The 22466-nt window shown below is 44.4% G+C and overlaps 1 protein-coding gene and 1 pseudogene across 3 annotated transcripts in view; both read right to left on the bottom strand.

Annotated features, from left to right (window-relative positions):
* The window catches only part of NT5DC3 (5'-nucleotidase domain containing 3), a 55116-nt gene extending 53292 nt beyond the window's left edge, over positions 1–1824 (bottom strand). The window contains exon 1 of one of the 2 annotated variants that reach the window (XM_082665306.1): positions 1721–1824. In XM_082665306.1, the coding sequence (XP_082521432.1) occupies positions 1721–1772 (52 nt within the window). In that variant the 5' untranslated portion in view covers positions 1773–1824. The remainder of the gene's footprint in view (positions 1–1720) is intronic. The other variant, XM_082665304.1, reaches the window with a different exon arrangement.
* A 2445-nt stretch (positions 1825–4269) lies between these two features.
* Positions 4270–22466, bottom strand: part of LOC309829931 (putative tetratricopeptide repeat protein 41) — a 67086-nt pseudogene continuing 48889 nt past the window's right edge. Inside the window, exons 13-14 of the transcript in view lie at positions 5009–5133; positions 4270–4917 (exon numbers count right to left, since the gene is read on the bottom strand). The product of the transcript in view is annotated as a putative tetratricopeptide repeat protein 41 (transcript). The remainder of the gene's footprint in view (positions 4918–5008; positions 5134–22466) is intronic.

Genomic DNA, 22466 nt, shown 5'->3' on the forward strand with positions numbered 1-22466 from the left:
GACAGGATGCGGCACCCCGGCATACTGATTCTCAGACCTGTAACACTTGAAAAGGCTCACATATTATTTAGTTCAGTGGCTTCACTCTACAGAAAGAAGACTGAAGAGATTAGGTGGCTTGCTCAGCACCACATGTGGCACTGCCCCAAGCTAAAGGAGACCTAGACCCTAGTGCTAACTCACCTCCACCGTTACTAAGCGTGTCTTTATTTAATAACCAGCCGCAATAGCTACTATCTCCTGAGCATCTGCTGGATGCTAAGCCCACACTAAAAATCCTCAATTTATCCCCACATTACAGTTGGAAAACTCAGGTCAGAGAAGAGTAACTTGCCACCAAAGTCACAGAGCTAACAAACCTCAAAATCTCCCTCAAGCTGTCCTTCTCCAAAATCCCCCTGGGATTATCCCACACCAAAGGCCAACTCTGGCCTGAAGCTGATCTTTATCACCCAACCCTTCAACTGTCTCCTTTGCCAGGCACTGTTCTAAACACCTTTCATGGATGGACTCGCTCATTCCTCGCCACAACCCTATGATGTTGGTATCACCAGCATCCACTCCCACTTTACAGATGAGTAAACTGGAGCTCTGTGATGTTCCCAGAGTCTCACAACCTGCAGCAGCAAACCTTGTCTGTAAAATGTGATTCTACCAAATGTTCTCTCCACCAAATATTCTCTCCCTATCTCTCCACGCCACCTCTACCACCACCACCCCCCCAAAAAATATATCAGTATAAAAATTTCTATTCTAAATCTTCCCTGAAAAAAGCAGCACCAATGGACTATCACTGGCCGTTTACACCAGTTCCCAAACAGTCAGCTGCTACTACAAGGCAGTGCAGGAAACAGGACGATGGGTTAGGGGCTGAGACAGACCCGAGGTCAAAGTGTGACCTTGGCCAGGCTTCTTAAACTTGAGTCTGGCCTGTCTCATCTCTAAGATGGGCATGTGGCACTTCCCTCCTAGATATGGGGAAGAATTCAGGGAGACAATTTATGTGTCTGACATTAGTATGTACTGGGTCCTCTTTGCGTCCCTCCCTGTTTCCCTAACCAACAATCAAACCAAGCTCATTTTATGTTCATCTGACCACTAAGTGGTCACTCCCTGGAATCACCTCCTCGCTGAGGTTAGTAGATAACTCAGAACACTCTCAACCGAACCCCTCCAATTTCAAGAGCAGCAAATCCTACCCCATCCCCTAAAACAAAGAAGGAAAATAAATCAGCCTCCGGACACTGCCACCTGCCCAGCAGCGGAATCCACGGTAACCCGCCGCCTGCCGGACTCCGGCGGTTACTATTATTGTTGTTTATTAATAACAATACCGAACGGTGCCTGGGGGTGACCGTCTCCCAAGTGATGTCCGTGGAACCCCCAGGAGAGCCCAAAGCGCTTCCGATGCAGATTTCTGGCTAAAAATCCCAGGAATTTATAAAACGGCTTTCCCGACAGGAGAAAGGCAAGAGTTGTAAAGTTTCTGGAGGCGCATTTTTCCGCGTTTCCCGGAAATCGCACTGCAGAGGCGATGTCGCCCGTGGTTGGGGACAACCGCGGGTCACGATGGGGGGCTCTGGAGGTCAGCAGCGGACCCACGCGGGTCCGAGGGTGCCGGCTTCCTCGATGGCCATATGGGACGGGACCTGGAGCCCCAGCCCGGCGGGGAGGGGCCTCCCCACGTACCAAGGGTGCGAGAGGGCGCAGCCTCACTCACCTGCCGTGCTCCTCTTCGCCTCCCGGTAGCGCTCCCAAAGGTAGCGCTTCATGTCCGGGGCGGTCCCAGGTGCTGTGCATAAGGACCGTGCGGGGCCCGCGCGCGACCGCCCCCGAGCCGCAGTCCGGCAGCCGCTCCGCAGGGCCGCCACCGCCCTTGCACCAGTCCCACGAGCCGCCGCCGCCGCCGCCGCCGCCGCCGCCGCCGCCGCCGCAGCCATGCCTGCCGCCGCCCGCCGCGAGAGGCGCCTGCCGGTAGATGCTCTGCCAGCGTTCTGCCCGCTCGGCGGGACGTCCCTACGTAGGAGCACGTGGCGGCGCGGCCCGCCCCCCTCCGGCCGCCTCGGGGGCGGGGCCTTGGCGGGGCGGGGTCCTGGCGGGGCGGGGTCCTGGTGGGGAGGAGTCTTGGTGGGGCGGGGCCTTGGAGGGGCGGGGCCTAGGCCGGGCCCGGTGTGGGCGGGGCAGCAAGGGCCTGGGCACCCCAGGCAGTCGCGGCCACGCGCGGAGCCTGCTACAGCCGCTTCTTGACCGTGTGGCGCGCCAAGGAGGCTGTGCGGTGGCGCGAACGCCCCGTCAGCAGAGGTCACATGGAATAGGATGACTCTGCTGGCCCTGGACCACGAGACTTGACCCTGGGGCCGCCCGCCGAGCTCCGCAGCACCTTCCTCCCGCCGTCTGTGACCGTCCCCCCACCCTGGCTGTACTGACATGGTGTTTGTGACTCCGGCTCCAGGAGGCGACCTCTCCGCATTAATGGCCTCAGCAGTCTGCACCTCCCCTTGATCGCGGGGGCGGGTCTGGGACGTCCCCCGGCCCCTGACTTGGATCCTTCCAGTCCCACGGATGAGCCAGCAGCTAGGACCAGGACCCACACGTGGTCTGATGTGCCTGAAGGGCACCCCGACTGCACAGCCTGGAAGGCCAGTGCCCCTCCCGAGATTTCTGCCTCGCGAGGGAGGCCCTCGGGACACCACTCCCCCTGCTCATGCCCAAGCTGACCAGCACGGTGCACCTGTCTTCTCTCAGACCTGAGAGGCTGCACCCGTTCTGAGCGTTATGATTCCACCAAAGCCAAATAAACAGCAAACCCCACCACGCGACATTTCTGCATGGACTAAGTCAGACTTGGCTCCTGCGGGAAAGTCTGATGCGGCCCACCCAGAACCCGTCTGGGAATCATTGGACTGCGAGAGCTTGCCGAGCTACCCCGTGGTTACGGTGGAGCAGGGCGCTGGTGGACTGCAATGAATAACCCTCAAGGCTGGTTGTCTGCCTGGGAGACCACACTGCCATCTGTGAAATAGGTGGGGCACGATTTAAGACAAATAACCCAAAGCATTACTGTATGCTTAAGCTGTGGGCTGGAGGGATCAGGAGATGTTTTCATGGAAAAAGATGGGCTCTGGGTTAGACCATGACAGACAGTAACTACTATTTATTGAAGGCTTGCAATGTGCATTTTCTCATGCAGTCCTCTCAGTAATCCTAAAAAGTAAGCACCATAATTTCTCCCATTTTATAAGTGATGGAACTAAAGCTAAGAGAAGTGACATAGCATTCATATATATATATATATATATATTTATTTTATTTTATTATTTATTTTTGGCCGCATTGGGCCTTCGTTGCTGCATGGGGGCTTTCTCTAGTTGCGGCGAGCAGGGACTACTCTTCGTTGTTTTGTGCAGGCTTCTTATTGCGGTGGCTTCTCTTGTTGCAGATCCCAGGCTCTAGGCGCGCAGGCTTCAGTAGTTGTGGCACGTGGGCTCAGTAGTTGTGGCTCACGGGCTTAGTTGCTCCACGTGAGATGTGGCATGTGGGATCTTCCCAGACCAGGGCTTAAACCCGTGTCCCCTGCATTGACAGGCAGATTCTTGACCACTGTGCCACCAGGGAAGCCCAACATAGCATTCTTAAAGTCACACAGCTGAGTCCATTCTTCCACTTGGATTCCTAAAGTAATAGGTAGGATTTAGTTGGGTGATAAGAAAGAAGCCAGTAAGTAATCCTCAACAGTTAATAGGTAATATGTTACAAATCACTGATAAAAGAGAGGCAATTACAATGTTTAAAACAGATATGGTATCAAATCCATGGACTCTAGTACTTTAAACTTACTTTATGTTTTAGTACCACAGAAATATGAATCACTTAAAAATTGTTCTTTTTAGCTATAATCTGTTAAAATATTTTAAGTGGCTAAAAAATAAATAAAATCCCAATAACCTTGATTATCACCTTGATTATTTTCTTGATTAGAAAATATCTCATCAAAGAGTTCTAAATAGGGCTTCCCTGGTGGCGCAGTGGTTGAGAGTCCACCTGCCGATGCAGGGGACACGAGTTCGTGCCCCGGTCCGGGAAGATCCCACATTCCGCGGAGCGGCTGGGCCCGTGAGCCATGACCGCTGAGCCTGCGCCTCTGGAGCCTGTGCTCTGCAACAGGAGAGGCCACAACAGTGAGAGGCCCGCGTACCGAAAAAAAAAAAAAGAGTTCTAAATAAAGACAAGTAGAAAAAAATTACTGACACAGAAGAGCCCGTGATAATTTTTATTCTTTATTAGTATCATTTGAGGACTTCATCAATTTTGTTTCAAACTGAGATCTTCTCTGCAAAAAACACTTCTGAGAAATTGAACTGTAATCTGGGCTATGAAAAAGCCACTTCTCTGAGATGAGCTCATATAAGAATTCCCAGGGATTATTTGTGCTAAGAGACCCTAGCAGGGGATGCTGGTAAACTGCGGTAATTTGGCATTTTTCACTCTCGCTTTTAGCTGACAAAATCCTTTGCCGTGAAAGCTTTACTGCACCATCCATTTTACCCAAAGATAAAATCTTAGAGGAACAATCTTTCATGCCATATTGCAACATTACTTTGTGTCTTCAGTCATGTCTTTTCCTCAGCAGAAACGGAAATAATGGGTCTCAAGAACTTTTTCCCTTGTCCTGAAGCATATTTTGATTTATCTGAAATTGTATGAGGCACCAAGTCCAAGCTTTTAGCCCCCTGTAGCTTATCTGCCCTGGTGCACACTGCCGAGCTCACCGTGTCAGAACTCTGAGCGCTGTGATAGTTTAACTTAATCAAGTCCTCCCATAATGAGGCGCCATTCCTGGGACCCTAAGAATATTGCTGGCTCATGCCTTGAGGCCAACATCTCCTACCCCGGATCCACTCAGTGTCCCTCAGGAGGCTGCAAAGGATCAAAAGTTGTCAAGAGGTCATTTATAGAACATGAATAACCTGAAGCCTATTTCTTGTTGAGACATAGAATAGAAACTCACTGCAGGATCCCACTGATCGATGAATGAGAAGATCCCAGGTAGGTGGCCCTTAAATCAAGTGATCTGTACAAATAGCCCACAGCCTCCATCACGACTTGAAGAGTCACTTATCAATAATTGACCTGCTGGATATTTGAAAATAAGAATATTAGAAACTTTTAAATGACTCCTGGCTTCACACATTTAAAAGGATAAAAAACATTTATAAAAGGTGGCATTGGAACATCACCTGTTGTAGTATTCCTGCCAAAAACAATTAACCTGAGTCTAATTATCAAAAAACAGATACAGGGCTTCCCTGGTGGCGCAGTGGTTGAGAGTCCGCTTGCCGATGCAGGGGACACGGGTTCGTGCCCTGGTCCGGGAAGATCCCACATGCCGCGGAGCGGCTGGGCCCGTGAACCATGGCCGCTGAGCCTGCGCGTCCGGAGCCTGTGCTCCGCAGCGGGAGAGGCCACAGCAGTGAGAGGCCCGCGTACCGCAAAAAAAAAAAAAAAAAAAAAAAAAACAGATACAAACTGAAGCACATTGGGGCAGGGAGGGTAGGGTAGAAACTGACTTAGGCTCTTCAAAACTGTGTCATGAAAGGCAAAACAAGCCCTACTTAAATGTTCTAGACTAAAGGAGACGACCAAATGCAGTGGAAGATCCTCAACAGAATTCTGGATCAAAAAGCAAACAGCTATAAAGAACATTTACTGGGAGGGACACTTGGGAACATTTGCATATGGACTGTACATTAGATAATACTCTTATGTAATGGTTAAATTTCCTGGGTTTGATCATTGTACTGTGGTTATGTAGGGGAATGTCCTGTTCTCAGAAGACACATGCTGAAGTATTTAGAGATAAAAGTGTCACATCTGCAACTAACTTTCAAATAGTCCAGAAAACAAATATATATGTATGCATGTGTATGTGTGCGTATATGAAAGAAAACATAAGTATGACCAAAGTGTTAACAGCTGGTGACTAAAGATAAAGGGTATATAGGTGTTCATTATACAGTGCCATGTGCCATTGTCAATAATTTAATGTAATTCTCTAAAATGTGTGAAAAGTAAAAAAAAAAAATTACAGTCAATTTGCAAGTGGCACTCATTTACTCATTTTACCCATTTACAAGACTGCTTTTTAAAAAAATATTTATTTATTTATTCATTCATTCATTCATTCTTCACTGCCACGTGCCGGATCTTTTAGTTGCGGGATCTTTTAGTTTCTGGACCTTTAGTTGCCACATGCGGATCTAGTTCCCTGACCAGGGATCAAACTCGGGTCCCCTGCATTGGGAGCGTGAAGTCTTAACCACTGGACCGCCAGGGAAGTCCGTACATGACTTTTAAGGGGCTAAATTTATACCATTGATTATAAACATAATGTAAGCCCCGTGCATGTAGGGCATCAATCTGGATACATGATAAGAGACTGCTGGGTATTTAAAGGTAAAAAACACTGGCAGGTGACCCAGCCAGCATCCCTGTATTAATATTAATAATAATAAACACTGCAAATTAGCTGAGTACTATCTATCAGGCTTGTGTTATCCTGAAAGGTATAAACTACCATCACTTGTCTTTTATTTTTGTCATTTATTCTTTTTAATAGGATGCATATCCACATGATTCAAAAATGAAAATGTATAAAGGTATGAAGTAAAAACTGTCTCTCCCATCTTGGTCTTCATCTGTGCAGTCTTCTTCTAAAACGTGTATCCTTCCAGAGAATTTTTTGTGCACGTTCATTGACTTTTAAAGATGAGAAAACTGAAAGAGGTCAAGTAAGTCACTCCAGTTTGTGGTAGAACAATCCTGGGTCAGCCTCATCCACAAGCCCATGCCCTTTACTGCTATGCTAGGCTGCCTCTTCACCCCATACTGGATTGTCCTTCTGAGGATCCACGCTACGGCTTCTGTTTGCAGAGATGTTCTCTCTTGTAGCTCTGCTTCATGGGTCATAGCACAGATCTCACATTGCCCACAGCACCTGCTGAAAATCTGAAGGGGAGTTCCAGCTGTTGGCTCCACTTAGCAATCAAGGGCTATTTTTCTTCTGTGTGAATTATTTTCATGACTCTCTATGAGGTTCTCAGTTGCCCCAACATAACTCAGCAGAAAGCACTTGTGAATTACCCAGCTCAGGATGACCACGTAGCATTGGCCTTAACAGGCTTTAAGAGGTAAAGTGGGAAAGAATAGAGTCAGAATGTCTCAGGTCTGGCTAGGCAGGAACTCATTCTCAGAGTTCCTCTGGATGCCAATAACCAGGCCCGCAGACTGTTCGTTCTGCCTGAAGGCCCTTTAAGAGGCTCTGACTTGCTGGAGATTGAGACTGTCACCCAGACCAGCTGCTGATGCCCTTCACAGACACTATTTCATGCCTGTGCTCCCCACACTACCTCTTGGCACCCTCATGAACCATCTGGACCTGTACTGATAGCTTTGACCTCAGCACTTTCTTGAACACAACCTATCTCTTTCTGGCAGCAAAAGCACAGTAGTTGCCAGGAAAGGACATTCTTAGCTCAGGCCAACCCCAGCCCACCCCATCTTCCCTCAGGGTCGGTACCAGCTGGACAGCACTACCCAGCCAGGTCAGTCCTTTCAACCCAGAGAAAAGGAAAGTCCAGGATGAGTTCATTTCCACAGGAAAGAGGTCACTGAACCTCCTTCCCACTTCAAATCTGCATTCTGGACGAGGAGGGAACCTAATATTTAATTGCAGAGTCTGTTGGTTGTTTTGCATATAACATCTCATTAAATCTTCAGAATAACCCTAGAGGCAGAGATTATTATCCCCTTTTGGCTACCAAGAAACTTGAGACTCAGAGAGTTTATGTCCACAAGCCCAGAAAATAGCAGAACTGGGACTTAAACCCAGGTCCCTAGATCCAAGGACCATAAGTTCTAGAGGTGGGAAACGAGAACACTGTTCTCCCTCTCACGTTGGTTCCTTAGGAGATTTTTCTATAAAACCACAGCTAGACAGGAACCATCTGTTATCTTTTCCATTTTCTACATCTGGACAGCCACACCTACCCTATTTCCAAGGTACTGTGAATCAGGGATGAGAATGAGGGAAGGTCCCACTAACTAACTTCCTTGAAAAATGTGTTCTCAGATTTTAAATGGTAAGTTTTCCTAGTTTACCCCTTTTTTTCAGTGCTTAATATTAAAAAATAAAGTAGTATCTTTATTATTTCCTCTGGAAAAAGAAAGATATTTTATCCAAAGACAGTCCACTGCCCTTTTAAGTAATCTTCTAAAGTACAACTTTGTCTAATCTTTATTCTACTGAAATGTAAGCCTATTCCTCTTGCTTCGTATTATATTTGCTGTCAACTAACAGGTAGATTTTTACAATGCCAGTCCTGTGTTCATTTCCTCCCCAGGGCCCACAACTATAATTCAGGTTGTTGTCACCAGGTAACAAGGAAAATCGCAGGTGTTGGTGGAGAGCCTCAGGAAGTGTCCCTGAATGAGTCCAGACTCTGTGGACCCTGCCCAACAATGAGCTTCCCCACTGTGCTGGGAGTAAATGGGTAAAGAAGTGGAGACAATCACAGCCTATATTCTCCATCCAGAAGACAGGCTGCCAATGTGTAATGAGGAAGGAGGATTATGCAGGATTTAAAGGTTCTCTGTTGCAAGTTTCTTTTTCTTTGATAAATACGCCATGCCTAAAGTTTGTCAGAAGTCCTTCAGTTTGAGAAATTAAGCTTGTTTCCTCGTTCTTTCAATAAATGTGTGTCTATAAACAGACTGGGGAGGGAGAAAGTTGTCAATCATTGTCCCAAATGGAGTAAAAGGTTGCAGTGGGATGTTTCCATGCGTCTTCAACTTCTGCCCTACAGAAAATAAAAGGTTATGGGGGGGTGGGGAATGGCTCTTTCCCTTCACCCTCTTCACTGAGACCATTGGCTAGTCTGCTCAGAGGGACCTGGCTGCAGATGACCTCTGTCATCGCCCCCAGTACTGCCTGAGCTCACTCTACCAATTCAAGGGGCTGAGCCGTTGCAGACCCCACCTTTGGGTAGAGGGAACAGATTCATTGTTCTCTCTTACACAGGCTGTTGTCCCTACCATTCCACCAAAATCGATAGTTCCCTGTGACCGTTCTGTTGCTAAAAGCAATCGTCTGTTCTAGATCTGGTGGTCAGCTCTCAGCCCTCTCCATTTTTTTTTAAATCAATTTTTACTGGAGTATAGTTGCTTTACAATGTTGTGTTAGCTTTTACTGCACAACAAAATGAATCAGCCATACATATACATATATCCCCTCCCTTTGGGATTTCCCTCTCATTTAGGACACTACAGTGCATGAAGTAGAGCTCCTTGTGCTATACAGTATGTTCCCCTCAGTTGCCTAATTTATACCTAGTATCAATAGTGTATACGTGTCAATCCCAGTCTCCCATTTCCTCCCAACCCACCCCTTTCCCCCTTGGTATCCATACATTTGTTCTCTACACTTGCGTCTCTATTTCTGCTTTGCAAATAAGGTCATCTATACCATTTTTCTAGATTCCACACATATGCATTAATATACGATATTTGTTTTTCTCTTTCTGACTTACTTCACTCTGTATGACACTCTCTGGGTCCATCCACGTCTCTACAAATGACGCAGTTTCGTTCCTTTTCATGGCTGAGTAATAGTCCATTGTAAATATACCACATATTCTTTATTACTCCGTTGATGGACATTTAGGTTGCTTCCATGTCCTGGCTATTGTAAATAGTGCTGTTATGAACACTGAGGTGCATGTGTCTTTTTGAATTATGGTTTTCCCTGGGTATATGCCCAGTAGTGGGAATGCTGTGTCATATGGTAGTTCTATCTTTAATTTTTTTTTTTTTTTTTTTTTTTTTTTTTGCGGTACACGGGCCTCTCACTGTTGTGGCCTCTCCCATTGTGGAGCACAGGCTCCAGACGCACAGGCTCAGCAGCCATGGCTCACGGGCCCAGCCGCTCCGCGGCATGTGGGATCTTCCCGGACCGGGGCACGAACCCGTGTCCCCTGCATCGGCAGGCGGACTCTCAACCACTGCGCCACCAGGGAAGCCCTATCTTTAATTTTTTAAGGAAACTCCATACTGTTTTCCATAGTGGCTGTATCAATTTACATCCCAGTGTTAAGAGGGTTCCCTTTTCTCCACACCATCTCCAGCATTTATCGTTTGTAGATTTTTTTTCTTTTTTTGGCTGTGTTGGGTCTTTGTTGCTGCGTGTGGGCTTTCTCTAGTTGCGGCGAGCGGGGGCTACTCTTTGTTGCGGTGCACGCGCTTCTTATGGTGATGGCTTCTCTTGTTGCGGAGCACGGGCTCTAGGTGCACGGGTTTCAGTAGCTGTGGCACACAGGCTCAGTAGTTGTGGCTCACAGGCTCTAGAGCGCAGGCTCAATAGTTGTGGCGCACGGGCTTTGGTGCTCCATGGCATGTGGCTTCCCAGACCAGGGCTCAAACCTGTGTCCCCTGCATTGGCAGGCGGATTCTTAACCACTGCACCACCAGGGAAGTCCCAAGATTTTTTGATGATGGCCATTCTGATCGTGTGAGGTGGCACCTCATTGTAGTTTTGATTTGCATTTCTCTAATAATTAGTGATGTTGAGCATCTTTTCATGTGTTTGTTGGCCATCTGTATGTCTTCTTTGGAGAAATGTCTATTTAGGTCTTCCGCCCATTTTTTGATTGGGTTGTTTGTTCTTTTGATATTGAGCTGCATAAGCTGCTTGTATATTCTGGACATTAATCCTTTGTCAGTTGCTTCGTTTGCAAATATCTTCCTCCATTCTGAGGGTTGTCTTTTCATCTTATTTAAGGTTTCCTTTGCTGTGCAAAAGCCTTTAAGTTTAATTAGGCCCTATTTGTTTATTTTTGGTTTTATTTTCATTACTCTAGGATGTGGGTCAAAAAAGATCTTACTGCAATTTATCTCAACGAGTGTTCTGCCTATGTTTTCCTCTAAGAGTTTTATAGTGTCTGGCCTTACATTTAGGTCTCTAATCCATTTTGAGTTTATTTTTGTGTATGGTGTTAGGGAGTTCTTTTACGTGTAGCTGTCCAGTTTTCCCAGCACCACTTACTGAAGAGGCTGTCTTTGCTCCATTGTATATTCTGGCCTCCTCTGTCATGGATGAGGTGACCATAGGTACATGGAGTTTATCCCTGGGCAGCCCTCTCCTTTCTTAGCTTCCATGATTTTACTGATGCTCTGCCTACTTCTAGAGCCATTCCTCATCTCTTGCTACAACTTTTTCCACTGCCCATCCCTTAAATACTGCACAGCATTCTCCCAAGTTCTATCTCCTGCCATCTTCTTGTCCTTTACTCTTCTTGGCTCTTCCAACTGTTCTGCAGGGTTTGGCCACCATGTGTATACTAAGGACTCCCGAATGTTTTTCTCCAGCTCAGTCTTCTAGCTCCTAAGCACTAGACTCATAAATTCTTCTACCTGCTGAACACCTCCACTCAGATGACAGGCCCCAAATTAGCTCATCATGGCTCCCATCCCACCTCTCAACCTTGTGCTTCCTGCCGACAGCTCCATCCACCCAGTTGCACCGGCAGTGGGTATAGCCATAAACTGCGGAATACCTCAGACTGTTCCCTTTCCCTCCCCTGCTACCCAATCATGCACTGCTGGATTTACTGACTAAATCGCAAATACACCACTTTCTCTCCATCTGTCTTGTCCTCTCTTAGTTAACACAGCAGAGTCTCCATTCTCCTCTCGACCAATTCCATCCTCTATTCAGCCACGAGAGTATTGGATCTAAAATGCAAATCTACGGACTTCCTTGGTGGTCCAGTGGTTAAGACTCTGTGCTTCCACTGCTGGGGGCGTGGGTTCGATCCCTGGTCAGGGAACTAAGATCCTACATGCCGCACAGCTCGGCCAAAACAAAAACAAAAAAACAAAAAACAAAAAACATGCTAATCTACCACCCTTAGTGCTGGAAATTCTACAGCACCTCCTCTGATGAACCCTTTACCATGGCAGACAAGATCTGCCATGCCCGAAACCTTGCTGACTTCTCCAATATCACCTCCCAACCCTCCCATTCCAGAGGTTCACACCCCCCTGATTCACCTCCCTCGCCTTTGTTCATGCTATTGTTTCTTGCTTGAAATGCTCTTCCTCACCTTCTTTACCAGACAAACGCCTGTCAGGACTCAAGGCCAGGTCACTTTCTCTGGAAAGGCTTACTTGTTGCCTCTTTTATATGCCCCCCACACCTTCTACCAATGTCCGTCACCACGCATATCACATTGGATTTCAGTTCCCTTTTAAGTGCTTATCATCCCAACAAGACCACGGACTCCTGGCGCCCACGAAGGGTAGAAAGAGCACAGGATTTAGGGTCAGAGGACTGGGTTCCAAGCCATAAGTCTACTACTTACTAACTGCAAAGTTCTGAAATGTCACTAGGTCTTTCTGAGCCTCAATGATTCTATTATCTAACTGATAGGATTCTCAGATCACCTGTACTGGGCTAAGTCATATGACATATCTACTATTTCCTCAGCTTTAAGATAGCTGAGTAATCTCTAGATTACTTTTAAACCTTCCAGGTTTAAAAGTTTTCTAAGCTTATAAGGGATATTTGACATTTTCCTGCAACCAAGAGAATTTACAAATACATAACCTGTTAAAAATTATCCAACACACACAACAAGTTAAAAGTAAGCTCTGCTAACAGCCATAAAATAGACTGCTGGATTAACCCTCTATTTATTAAATAGGGCCCGCTATTTCCTCTGCAAAACTTTCTACCTGATGCCCAGGGCACACTAAATGCCTGCAGCTAGCAGGTTCATCCCTCCTGTGCTGGCATACTTCTGCTCCTAACTAGCATTGGTTCTAGCATGACCAAGAGTCAACTGAATTTGTTAGTCTAATTTTGGTAATTGAATTTAGTATGGTACAAACTAGGAAGATATGAGGGTGAAATGAAAGACTTGTTTTCTATGAAAAACAGGCTGAATGCTTTGGAATTCTTTCAACTTGTGAGCAAACAAGAAAACCATAAAAGATTTAAGGCAGGAAAAGGTAGCAATCAAAAGTATCCTGCCCAAGATGACATGATACTATACATAGAGAATCCCAAAGATGCTACCAGAAAACTACTAGAGCTAAACAATGAATTTGTTAAAATAGTAGGATACAAAATTAATCCACAGAAATTTCTGGCATTCCTATACACTAATGATGAAAAATCTGAAAATGAAATTAAGAAAACACTCCCATTTACCACTGCAACAAAAAGAATAAAATATCTAGGAATAAACCTACCTAAGGAGACAAAAGACCTGTATGCAGAAAATTATAAGACACTGATGAAAGAAATTAAAGATGATACAAATAGATGGAGAGATATACCATGTTCTTGGATTGGAAGAATCGACATTGTGAAAATAACTCTACTGCCCAAAGCAATCTACAGATTCAATGAAATCCCTATCAAACTACCACTGGCATTTTTCACAGAACTAGAACAAAAAATTTCACAATTTGTATGGAAACACAAAAGACCCCGAATAGCCAAAGCAATCTTGAGAACGAAAAGTGGAGCTGGAGGAATCAGGCTCCCTGACTTCAGACTATACTACAAAGCTACAGTAATCAAGACAGTATGGTACTGGCACAAAAACAGAAATATAGATCAATGGAACAGGATAGAAAGCCCAGAGATGAACCCATGCACATATGGTCACCTTATCTTTGATAAAGGAGGCAAGAATATACAGTGGAGAAAAGACAGCCTCTTCAATAAGTGGTGCTGGGAAAACTGGACAGGTACATGTAAAAGTATGAGATTAGATCACTCCCTAACACCATACACAAAAATAAGCTCAAAATGGATTAAAGACCTAAATGTAAGGCCAGAAACTATCAAACTCTTAGAGGAAAACATAGGTAGAACATTCTATAACATAAATCACAGCAAGATCCTTTTTGACCCCCCTCCTAGAGAAACGGAAATAAAAACAAAACTAAACAAATGGGACTTAATGAAACTTCAAAGCTTTTGCACTGCAAAGGAAACCATAAACAAGAGCAAAAGACAACCCTCAGAATGGGAGAAAATATTTGCAAATGAAGTAACTGAAAAAAGATTAATCTCCAAAATTTACAAGCAGCTCACGCAGCTCAATAACAAAAAAACAAACAACCCAATCCAAAAATGGGCAGAAGACCTAAATAGACATTTCTCCAAAGAAGATATACAGATTGCCAACAAACACATGAAAGAATGCTCAACATCATTAATCATTACAGAAATGCAAATCAAAACTACAATGAGATATCATCTCACACCAGTCAGAATGGCCATTATCAAAAAATCTAGAAACAATAAATGCTGGAGAGGGTGTGGAGAAAAGGGAACACTCTTACACTGCTGGTGGGAATGTAAATTGATACAGCCACTATGGAAAACAGTATGGAGGTTCCTTAAAAAACTAAAAATAGAACTACCATGTGACCCAGCAATCCCACTACTGGGCATATACCCTGAGAAAACCATAATTCAAAAAGAGTCATGTACCAAAATGTTCACTGTAGCTCTATTTATAATAGCCAGGAGATGGAAGCAACCTAAGTGTCCATCATTGGATGAATGGATAAAGAAGATGTGGCACATATATACAATGGAATATTACTCAGCCATAAAAAGAAACGAAATTGAGTTATTTGTAGTGAGGTGGATGGACCTAGAGTCTGTCATACAGAGTGAAGTAAGTCAGAAAGAGAAAAACAAATACCATATGCTAACACATATATATGGAATCTAAGGGAAAAAAAAAAAAGGTCATGAAGAACTTAGGGGTAAGACAGGAATAAAGACACAGACCTACTAGAGAATGGACTTGAAGATATGGGGAGGGCGGAAGGGTAAGCTGTGACAAAGTGAGAGAGTAGCATGGACATATATACACTACCAAACATAAAATAGATAGCTAGTGGGAAGCAGCTGTATAGCACAGGGAGATCAGCTCGGTGCTTTGTGACCACCTAGAGGGGTGGGATAGGGAGGGTGGGAGAAAGACGTAAGAGGGAGGGGATATGGGGATATATGTATACATATAGCTGATTCACTTTGTTATACAGCAGAAACTAACACAACATTGTAAAGCAATTATACTCCAATAAAGATGTTAAAAAAAAAAAAGTATCCTGCCCAGAAGCATCACAATTGTCTAAGTTCTTACCTTACAGAAACCAAAACTAGAAATTGTGTGTGACGCATTTTGAGAAAGGTGACATCCAATTCCAATCAGAGGACCCATTAAAAGCAAAGATCTTAACTCCAAATTTTTAAGTTTAGGTAAAGAATTACATATATATGCTTAAGTTAAAATGAAAATGTGAAGTTTGTCCGTATCACTTAGCTGACTTTTTGCATTAAGGAACCCCCTGCTATAGAGAAGAGGACTCTGGCTGAGACAAGCATTTCAAAACCAAATGAGGAGAAAAGGACTGACTCCCCCCACTGAAAGTCACCCTGTAGAGCCTTTGTTTAATTTCTTCCTTCTACATGTGACTGAAATGCTTGATATGTCTTCTGTGAAAGAATCCCAGGGAGAGGGAAGTAAAATACTCTACCATACTTCATCCAAAATAAACAATTCCGTATAGAACCCTCAGCTGATAGAAGAGAATATGAAACGCCACATGTCTGCCTTTTCCTCCCACTGTAATGATTTCCCAGTAGGCGGATCTAAGCATTTATCAGAGAAGGAGAAGAAAAAAAAAGATTGGTCTGTGTCCGAGGTAGTAGGGAATATACATCACAAAAACCCTCTGGTCATGTCAGGATTAGTACTAAAATCTCTAGAATTAGCAGTTTCAGGAGGTTAAGATTTGTTCTTGAAACTGGATCAAAGAAGCTGAAAGGAGATGAGGAAATATTTCAAGGAAATATTGAACAGAAAGAGATTTCACTTTTGAATAAATGCCTCATGAAAATGTGATCAGAAGGAGAAACAAACTTTAGGATTATCACCCTCTCACAAATCCACCATTTTCATATGTGCTTAGTATAATCTCATGCATTAAAACGTTGTGAGTATAATTAAAATCTGAATGATCATTGCTGGAAGCCCACTATTTTTATACCCCTTGGAAGATTATACTGTATTCTATACATTGATTAAATGTAATAATAAAAGACTAAGGAAGGTGCAGGGGCCAAAACTTTCAAGCTAGCAATTAATGTCATTAATCTGTAATCCAAACTGATATCTAAAAAGTCACCTAGGGACTTCCCTTGTGGCGCAGTGGTTAAGAATCCGCCTGCCAATGCAGGGGACATGGGTTCGATCCCTGGTCCGGGAAGATCCCACATGCCACGGAGCAACAAAGCCCATGCGCCACAACTACTGAGCCCGCGCGCCACAACTACTGAAGCCCCTGCACCCTAGAGCCCACGCGTCGCAACTATTGAAGCTTGTGCCGCCTAGAGCCCGTTCTTGGCAACAAGAGAAGCCACCGCAATGAGAAGCCTGCACACCAAAACGAAGAGTAGCCCCTGCTTGCCACAACCAGAGAAAGCCCATGCGCAGCAACGAAGACCCAATGCAGCCTAATAAATAAATAAATAAATAAATAAAGTGACCTAAAAATTACTGTTCTCAATAGGCTAAAATACAATTTAGGTCACTTCTTTTAATGTTGTTAGCCTGGACCAGAGCCATCACTTCTGTTGGAAAGCCAGGCAAATTGTGTAACCCCCCAGAAAGAAACTGTTTATCCACTTTCCTCACCCTTCCTGCATTGACAGAGCACTTATGCACAGCTAGCACTCTTTGTGATGCTTTGAAGATACAAAGAATAAATAAGTCCCCTGCCCCTGGGAGTTCACAGTCCGTTTGAGAGCTCAAAATACAGTAAAAAGAAATAGAAATGAAGTCAAAAAAGGGTTCTTTGAGGGCTTCCCTGGTGGCGCAGTGGTTGAGAGTCCACCTGCCGGTGCAGGGGACATGGGTTCGTGCCCCGGTCCGGGAAGATCCTGCATGCCGCGGAGCAGCTGGGCCTGTGAGCCATGGCCGCTGAGCCTGCGCGTCCAGAGCCTGTGCTCCGCAACGGGAGAGGCCACAACAGTGAGAGGCCCGCGTACTGCAAAAAAAAAAAAAAAAAAAAAGGGTTCTTTGAGCTCCTTCATGACTCTGGATATACAAGATGATTTTAGCATGCTGTGTGAGAAATCTCTTGTGATGATGATGCTAGAGGAATGAAGGACCCTATATTCCTAACACTCCCTCACTTTGCAAAAACCTTGCACTGGCTTCAATTGCTTTTTTTTTTTTTAATTTTTATTGGGGTAAAATTGATTTACAATTTTGTGTTACTTTCAGGTGTACAGCAAAGTGAATCTGTCATACAAATACATTTATCCACTCTTTTTTAGATTCTTTTCCCATATAGGCCATTACATAGTATTGAGTAGAGTTCCCTGTAGGTCCTTAGTAGTTATCCATTTTATATATAGTAGTGTGTATGTGTCAGTTGCTCTTCAGGTAACATCCCAAATCCCTGAACAGGCCTCGGGGCCTGTGACACCTCTCTGACATCCTCCTCATGCACCCTCTCCCCCCCACATTGGTCTCTGCATACTAGCCCCAACTGGCCCTTTTTGTTCCTTCCAGATTTGCAAATTCTGTCCTCGCTGCCTAGATGACTCCTTTCCCTCCCCACCACTTTACTTAACAAGCAAATCCACCTTCACATTCAGTTGCAGCATCATTTCCTGAGAAGCACCCCCGACCCATCCCCCTCCATCTAACAGATCAAGGTCCCCTGTTAGCACTTGTATTTTGCCACGATAGCACTTTGCACAACTGTGGTGCAGCCACTGTGTGTTTAGTTGTCCAACCACAATCTCTATGGTGGCATTTTCCACAATTGCAGCTAAACAGTCTTGTATTTAGTTGTCTGACAGCTGTTGGTCTCAGTGTGAGCTCAGTGAAGGCAGTGTGGGTCTCTACCTGTCCTGCTCACTGCTATATCCCCAGGAACCAAAACAGAGATTTTGTCACCTGGCAAAGATTCTCTCATTAACCAAACTCTACTCAGGCTCTCTGAACTCTTCTTCAGCCAGGCTTGACTTTTGGGTTTCTATATTCATCTCTATGTAGTGCAATTGTAACAAGAATCCTGCTGAGTTTAGCCATGCTCAATACCTGATTACCCTCGATATCTAGTCAAGTTTCTCATTCTCCACCATCCCCCAGGTGATGTGTGATCACCCTGGCCTGCCTTCAGCAAGAATCCTGCTAGGTTCGTTTAGCCAGAATTCCCCTTATCCTTGGTGTTGCCTCTTAGTAATTTTCTATCCACTGACCCCCACCCTACTCCTTGGCTACAAATTCCCACTTGCCCATGCCCATATTTGGAACTGAACCCAGTCCTGTACTAATGTCTCTTTCCTCCTATTGCAATAGTCTTGAATAAAATCTGTTTTTACTGCTTTAAGGTTCAGTAAATATTTGTTGAAAGAATTAATGAATGAATTATAATACACGTAATTAACATTAAAATACCCTTAATAATAAATACTTGCTTTTCTAAAGTGGAAGGGTAAATCTGAATTAACAAAGTCATTTTCTCCATTATATGTTCATTCCCTTGGCAAATTTTTACTGAGAACCTAGTATGTGCCAGCCACTGTTCCAGAAGCTGGGCATACAATGGTGGAAAGACAGATCAAGTTCCTTCTTTTTAGCAAGAAAGGCAGATTTTTTAAAAAACTAATGAGATCTAAATAGACATTTCTCCAAAGAAGACATACAGATGGCCAATAGGCACATGAAGAGATGTTCAACATCACTAAGTATTAGAGAAATGCAAAACTACAATGAGGTATCACCTCACACTGGTCAGAATGGCCAACATCCAAAAGTCTACAAATAATAAATGCTGGAGAGAGTGTAGAGAAAAAGGAACCCTCCTACATTGCTGGTGGGAATGTAAATTGGTGCAGCCACTATGGAGAACAGTATGGAGGTTCCTTAAAAAACTAAAATTAGACTTATATGATCTGGCAATCCCACTCCTGGGCATATATCCAGAAAAGATGAAAACTCTAATTCAAAAAGATACATGCACCCCAATGTTCATAGCAGCACTATTTATAATAGCCAAGACATGGAAGCAACCTGAATGTCTGTCAGCAGATAAATGGATAAAGAAGATGTGGTACATATATACAAAGGAATATTACTCAGCCATAAAAAAGAATGAAATAATGCCATTTGCAGCAACATGGATGGACCTAGAGATTATCATGCTAAGCGAAGCAAGTAGGACAGAGAAAGACAAACATCACATGACATCACTTCTGTGTGGAATCTACAAAAATAATACAAATGAACTTACTACAGAAACAGACTCACAGACATAGAAAACAAACTTATGGTTACCAAAGGGGAAAGGTGAGGGAGGGATAAATTAGGAGTTTGGGATACAAGCTACTAATAAAATAGATAAACAGCAAGGACCTACTGTATAGCACAGGGAACTATATTCAATATCTTGTAATAAACCATAATGGAAAATTATACATATATATATTTATATAACTGAATCACTTTGCTGTATACCTGAAACATTGTAAATCAACTATACTCCCATTTTTTAAAATGGCAAAAAAGACTAACAAATAAATACATAATTTTAGGTAGTGTGCTATGTGCTATGAAGGAAAATAGAGCTGAGCGAAGAAGTAATGAGGGTGGGCGTGCATTTACACAGGATGCACAGGGAATTCACTTCACTCTGAAATTGTAGGCAGGCTTCAGACAGCCTTGCTGAGTTCTCAATGATTCTAAAGAGTTTCCAAAACAGTCTCCTAAACAGAATAAGACCATGAAAGGGTAATTGGCCCCCAAGCCTTCTTCAGTCTTAAATCTCCACTTGCCCATGGACAGAACTGCCTTCAAATCAGCGCACTGCCTCGATTCTCCTACCACTGCCTGTTTTCTTACGTCTTCACCTCCCATCCCACCCTTTCTCATAGCCCCCCTGCCAGCTCCCAATTGGTCTTCTCCACGTCTTTGTTTATTCCTACCTTCCTACCTTCGTTCATGCACACCCCCTGCCTAGCAGTGCCTCGTCCTCGGCCAACTCACACCCTCCATCTCCCTTAAGCATTCCTCCCGAGAGGCTTTCCCTGGAAAACCTCCTGCTACTGATCACTGTCTCCCTTAAATGTAAACATGGAAGAGTAACTCTGCAGAGAACTTCAAGGAACCCTATATCCTTAGTTACAGATGGAGCGGAGAGATAGACCTGGGCCAGAGCACTTGTGACCTGGCAAAGGTCACATAACTGGCTATGGCCAGGCAAAAACTAAAACCCAGTTCAGCCTCCTCCAACCAGGCTGTGCTTTAAATCTTTCATGTGTTATACATTTTATAATAGGTTTGTTTTGCCTCCTAACAAAACAAGAATTTGCTTAAAGGGAGAAATTAACTTCATTTGTTTTTGGATCTCCCAGATAAAAAACATAGGACGGTTCTTTGAGCACAGGGGACAGAGTTCCCATCTGTCCCATCCCATTTGTCTATTACCGCATCTAGAAAAGAGCAAGACAAATTGTCATTTAGATTGAAATACAGGCCATACGGCATTCATAAAATTCACGTTGGAGGACCTAGGAGACCATTTCAAAGTAGTAAGCAGCCCCTGCAGAGCACCTGAGGAACTGCCCCCACAAGGAGAAAAACTCAAAGGAAAGGTTCTTACAAGAGCCTCCAATCCAGAGTCACAAAGGCAGATGCAAGCAATGACTTGTGATTGGGTGATTGGGCTGCCACTCACACGGGCAGCTTCAGGCTGAGTGCTGCGGGGGGGGGGGGGGGGGGCGGGGTAGGGTGCGCAGTAGGAGGCTTGTTTATCTTAACCGGGTGAATGAATCTCCCAAACCACCCCAGACCTACAAACTGGTTAGGTTAAGATAACACATCCTTATGATCCTGTCATGCGTTACAATGTATAAAGCACTAAATCCTCACCGAATAGATACAGCGTAAGCGTCATACACCACAGTTCTTTCCTTCCCTCAGTGCAAACATCCTTAGAGAGGATCGCTCTGATGACTAACGTTCGGCAACACTTTTACTACAGAGGCCCCGAAACTTCTTTAAAAATGACTAATGATGAGTCCCAGCTACATGTGGTTCTGGCTTCCTTCTTATTTTATGAGTTCCTCAGGCACGCTCCATGTAGATAGACATTTTCCATTAAAGGTACATAGAGGGGATCACGATATGCCACCCCAAAGCAGGCCACACTGACATTAGAATTATTACGAGCCGAGGCATTTGATTCCGAGAGCCCTTATGTGCCTAAAAGCAGAGCCTCCCAAAAGGACTCAAGTGTTGTAAGTCCCCTCCCCAGGAGAGGGGGCAGGGGACAGGAAGCCAGCACCACACCCAGACAGACACTGCCACAAACTACCACATCATCTATTCTCCTAAGGGCCTATTTATCCTTCCAAAGAGTCATTTGCTTTTCCATGAGGGCCTTCTCTCCCCCCTCCCTCTCCCCTGCTAAGTTAGTATATAGACCCCAAGTTCAAGCCACCCCTTGGAGTTGCTCATCCCTGAGTAGGTGTGTTAAGTGTGATGCACACGTTAGTAAACTTCTGTTTGATTTTTCTCTTGTTAAATCAATCTTTTTTCAGGCTAATTTACCGGGCCCCAGCAGAAGAACCTAGGAGGGTAGAGGAAAAAAAATTTTTTTCTCCCCTACAGTTTTGGTGACAAAGGTGGGATTCTATCATCTAGTACTCCTTGCTTGGTCCAGAAGCTGCTGTTAAGAGATCCTGGGCTTCTTAAAAAAAGCCACAGGAGATAGAATTTCTTACCAAAGTCAGCCTCTCAAATTTCTGCCTGCAGGGTCAGGTGGAACAAGGGTGGTGAAAGTCTGCCTTTTCAATTTAATTTTCAGGCTCAGCCAGGGACCCTAAGAAGACGGAAGAAACGTTTTTCCGCCCCTACATAGGAAAACTAAAAATATGTCAAAGAACAACTGATTCCAAGGTATCCATAAACTTAGTCTTCCTTTCCCTCCCAAGGCTCTCATCCTCCTGTACTGAAGACACCCATCAGCTCTCACCACCAGGGACTGAAACAAAAGCACAAGAATTCTGCCCTGACAGCTGACTTAGCCACGCACGATGTTCCTGTGAGCCTGGATCAGGCCTTATGTGAAATGAATCAACTTCAATCACTAGCAGGTGGGAAAAACTAGAAAATAATGGCGAGAAAGTGCTCCTTACAGAAAAATACTTGATCATAACCACATTGAAAATTGACTGTAAAATGGAAACCTGTCATAAAGAATTATTTAAGAAGTCACCAAAACACTGTGATTGCCAGAGACCCTCTTATCGGAAAGTAAATGAATATATTATACTTTCACCACAGACAAGCCACCAAAACTAGTAACAA

Source organism: Grampus griseus (assembly GCF_964374135.1).
Source record: "Grampus griseus genome assembly, chromosome: 11".
Taxonomy (NCBI): Eukaryota; Metazoa; Chordata; class Mammalia; order Artiodactyla; family Delphinidae; genus Grampus; species Grampus griseus.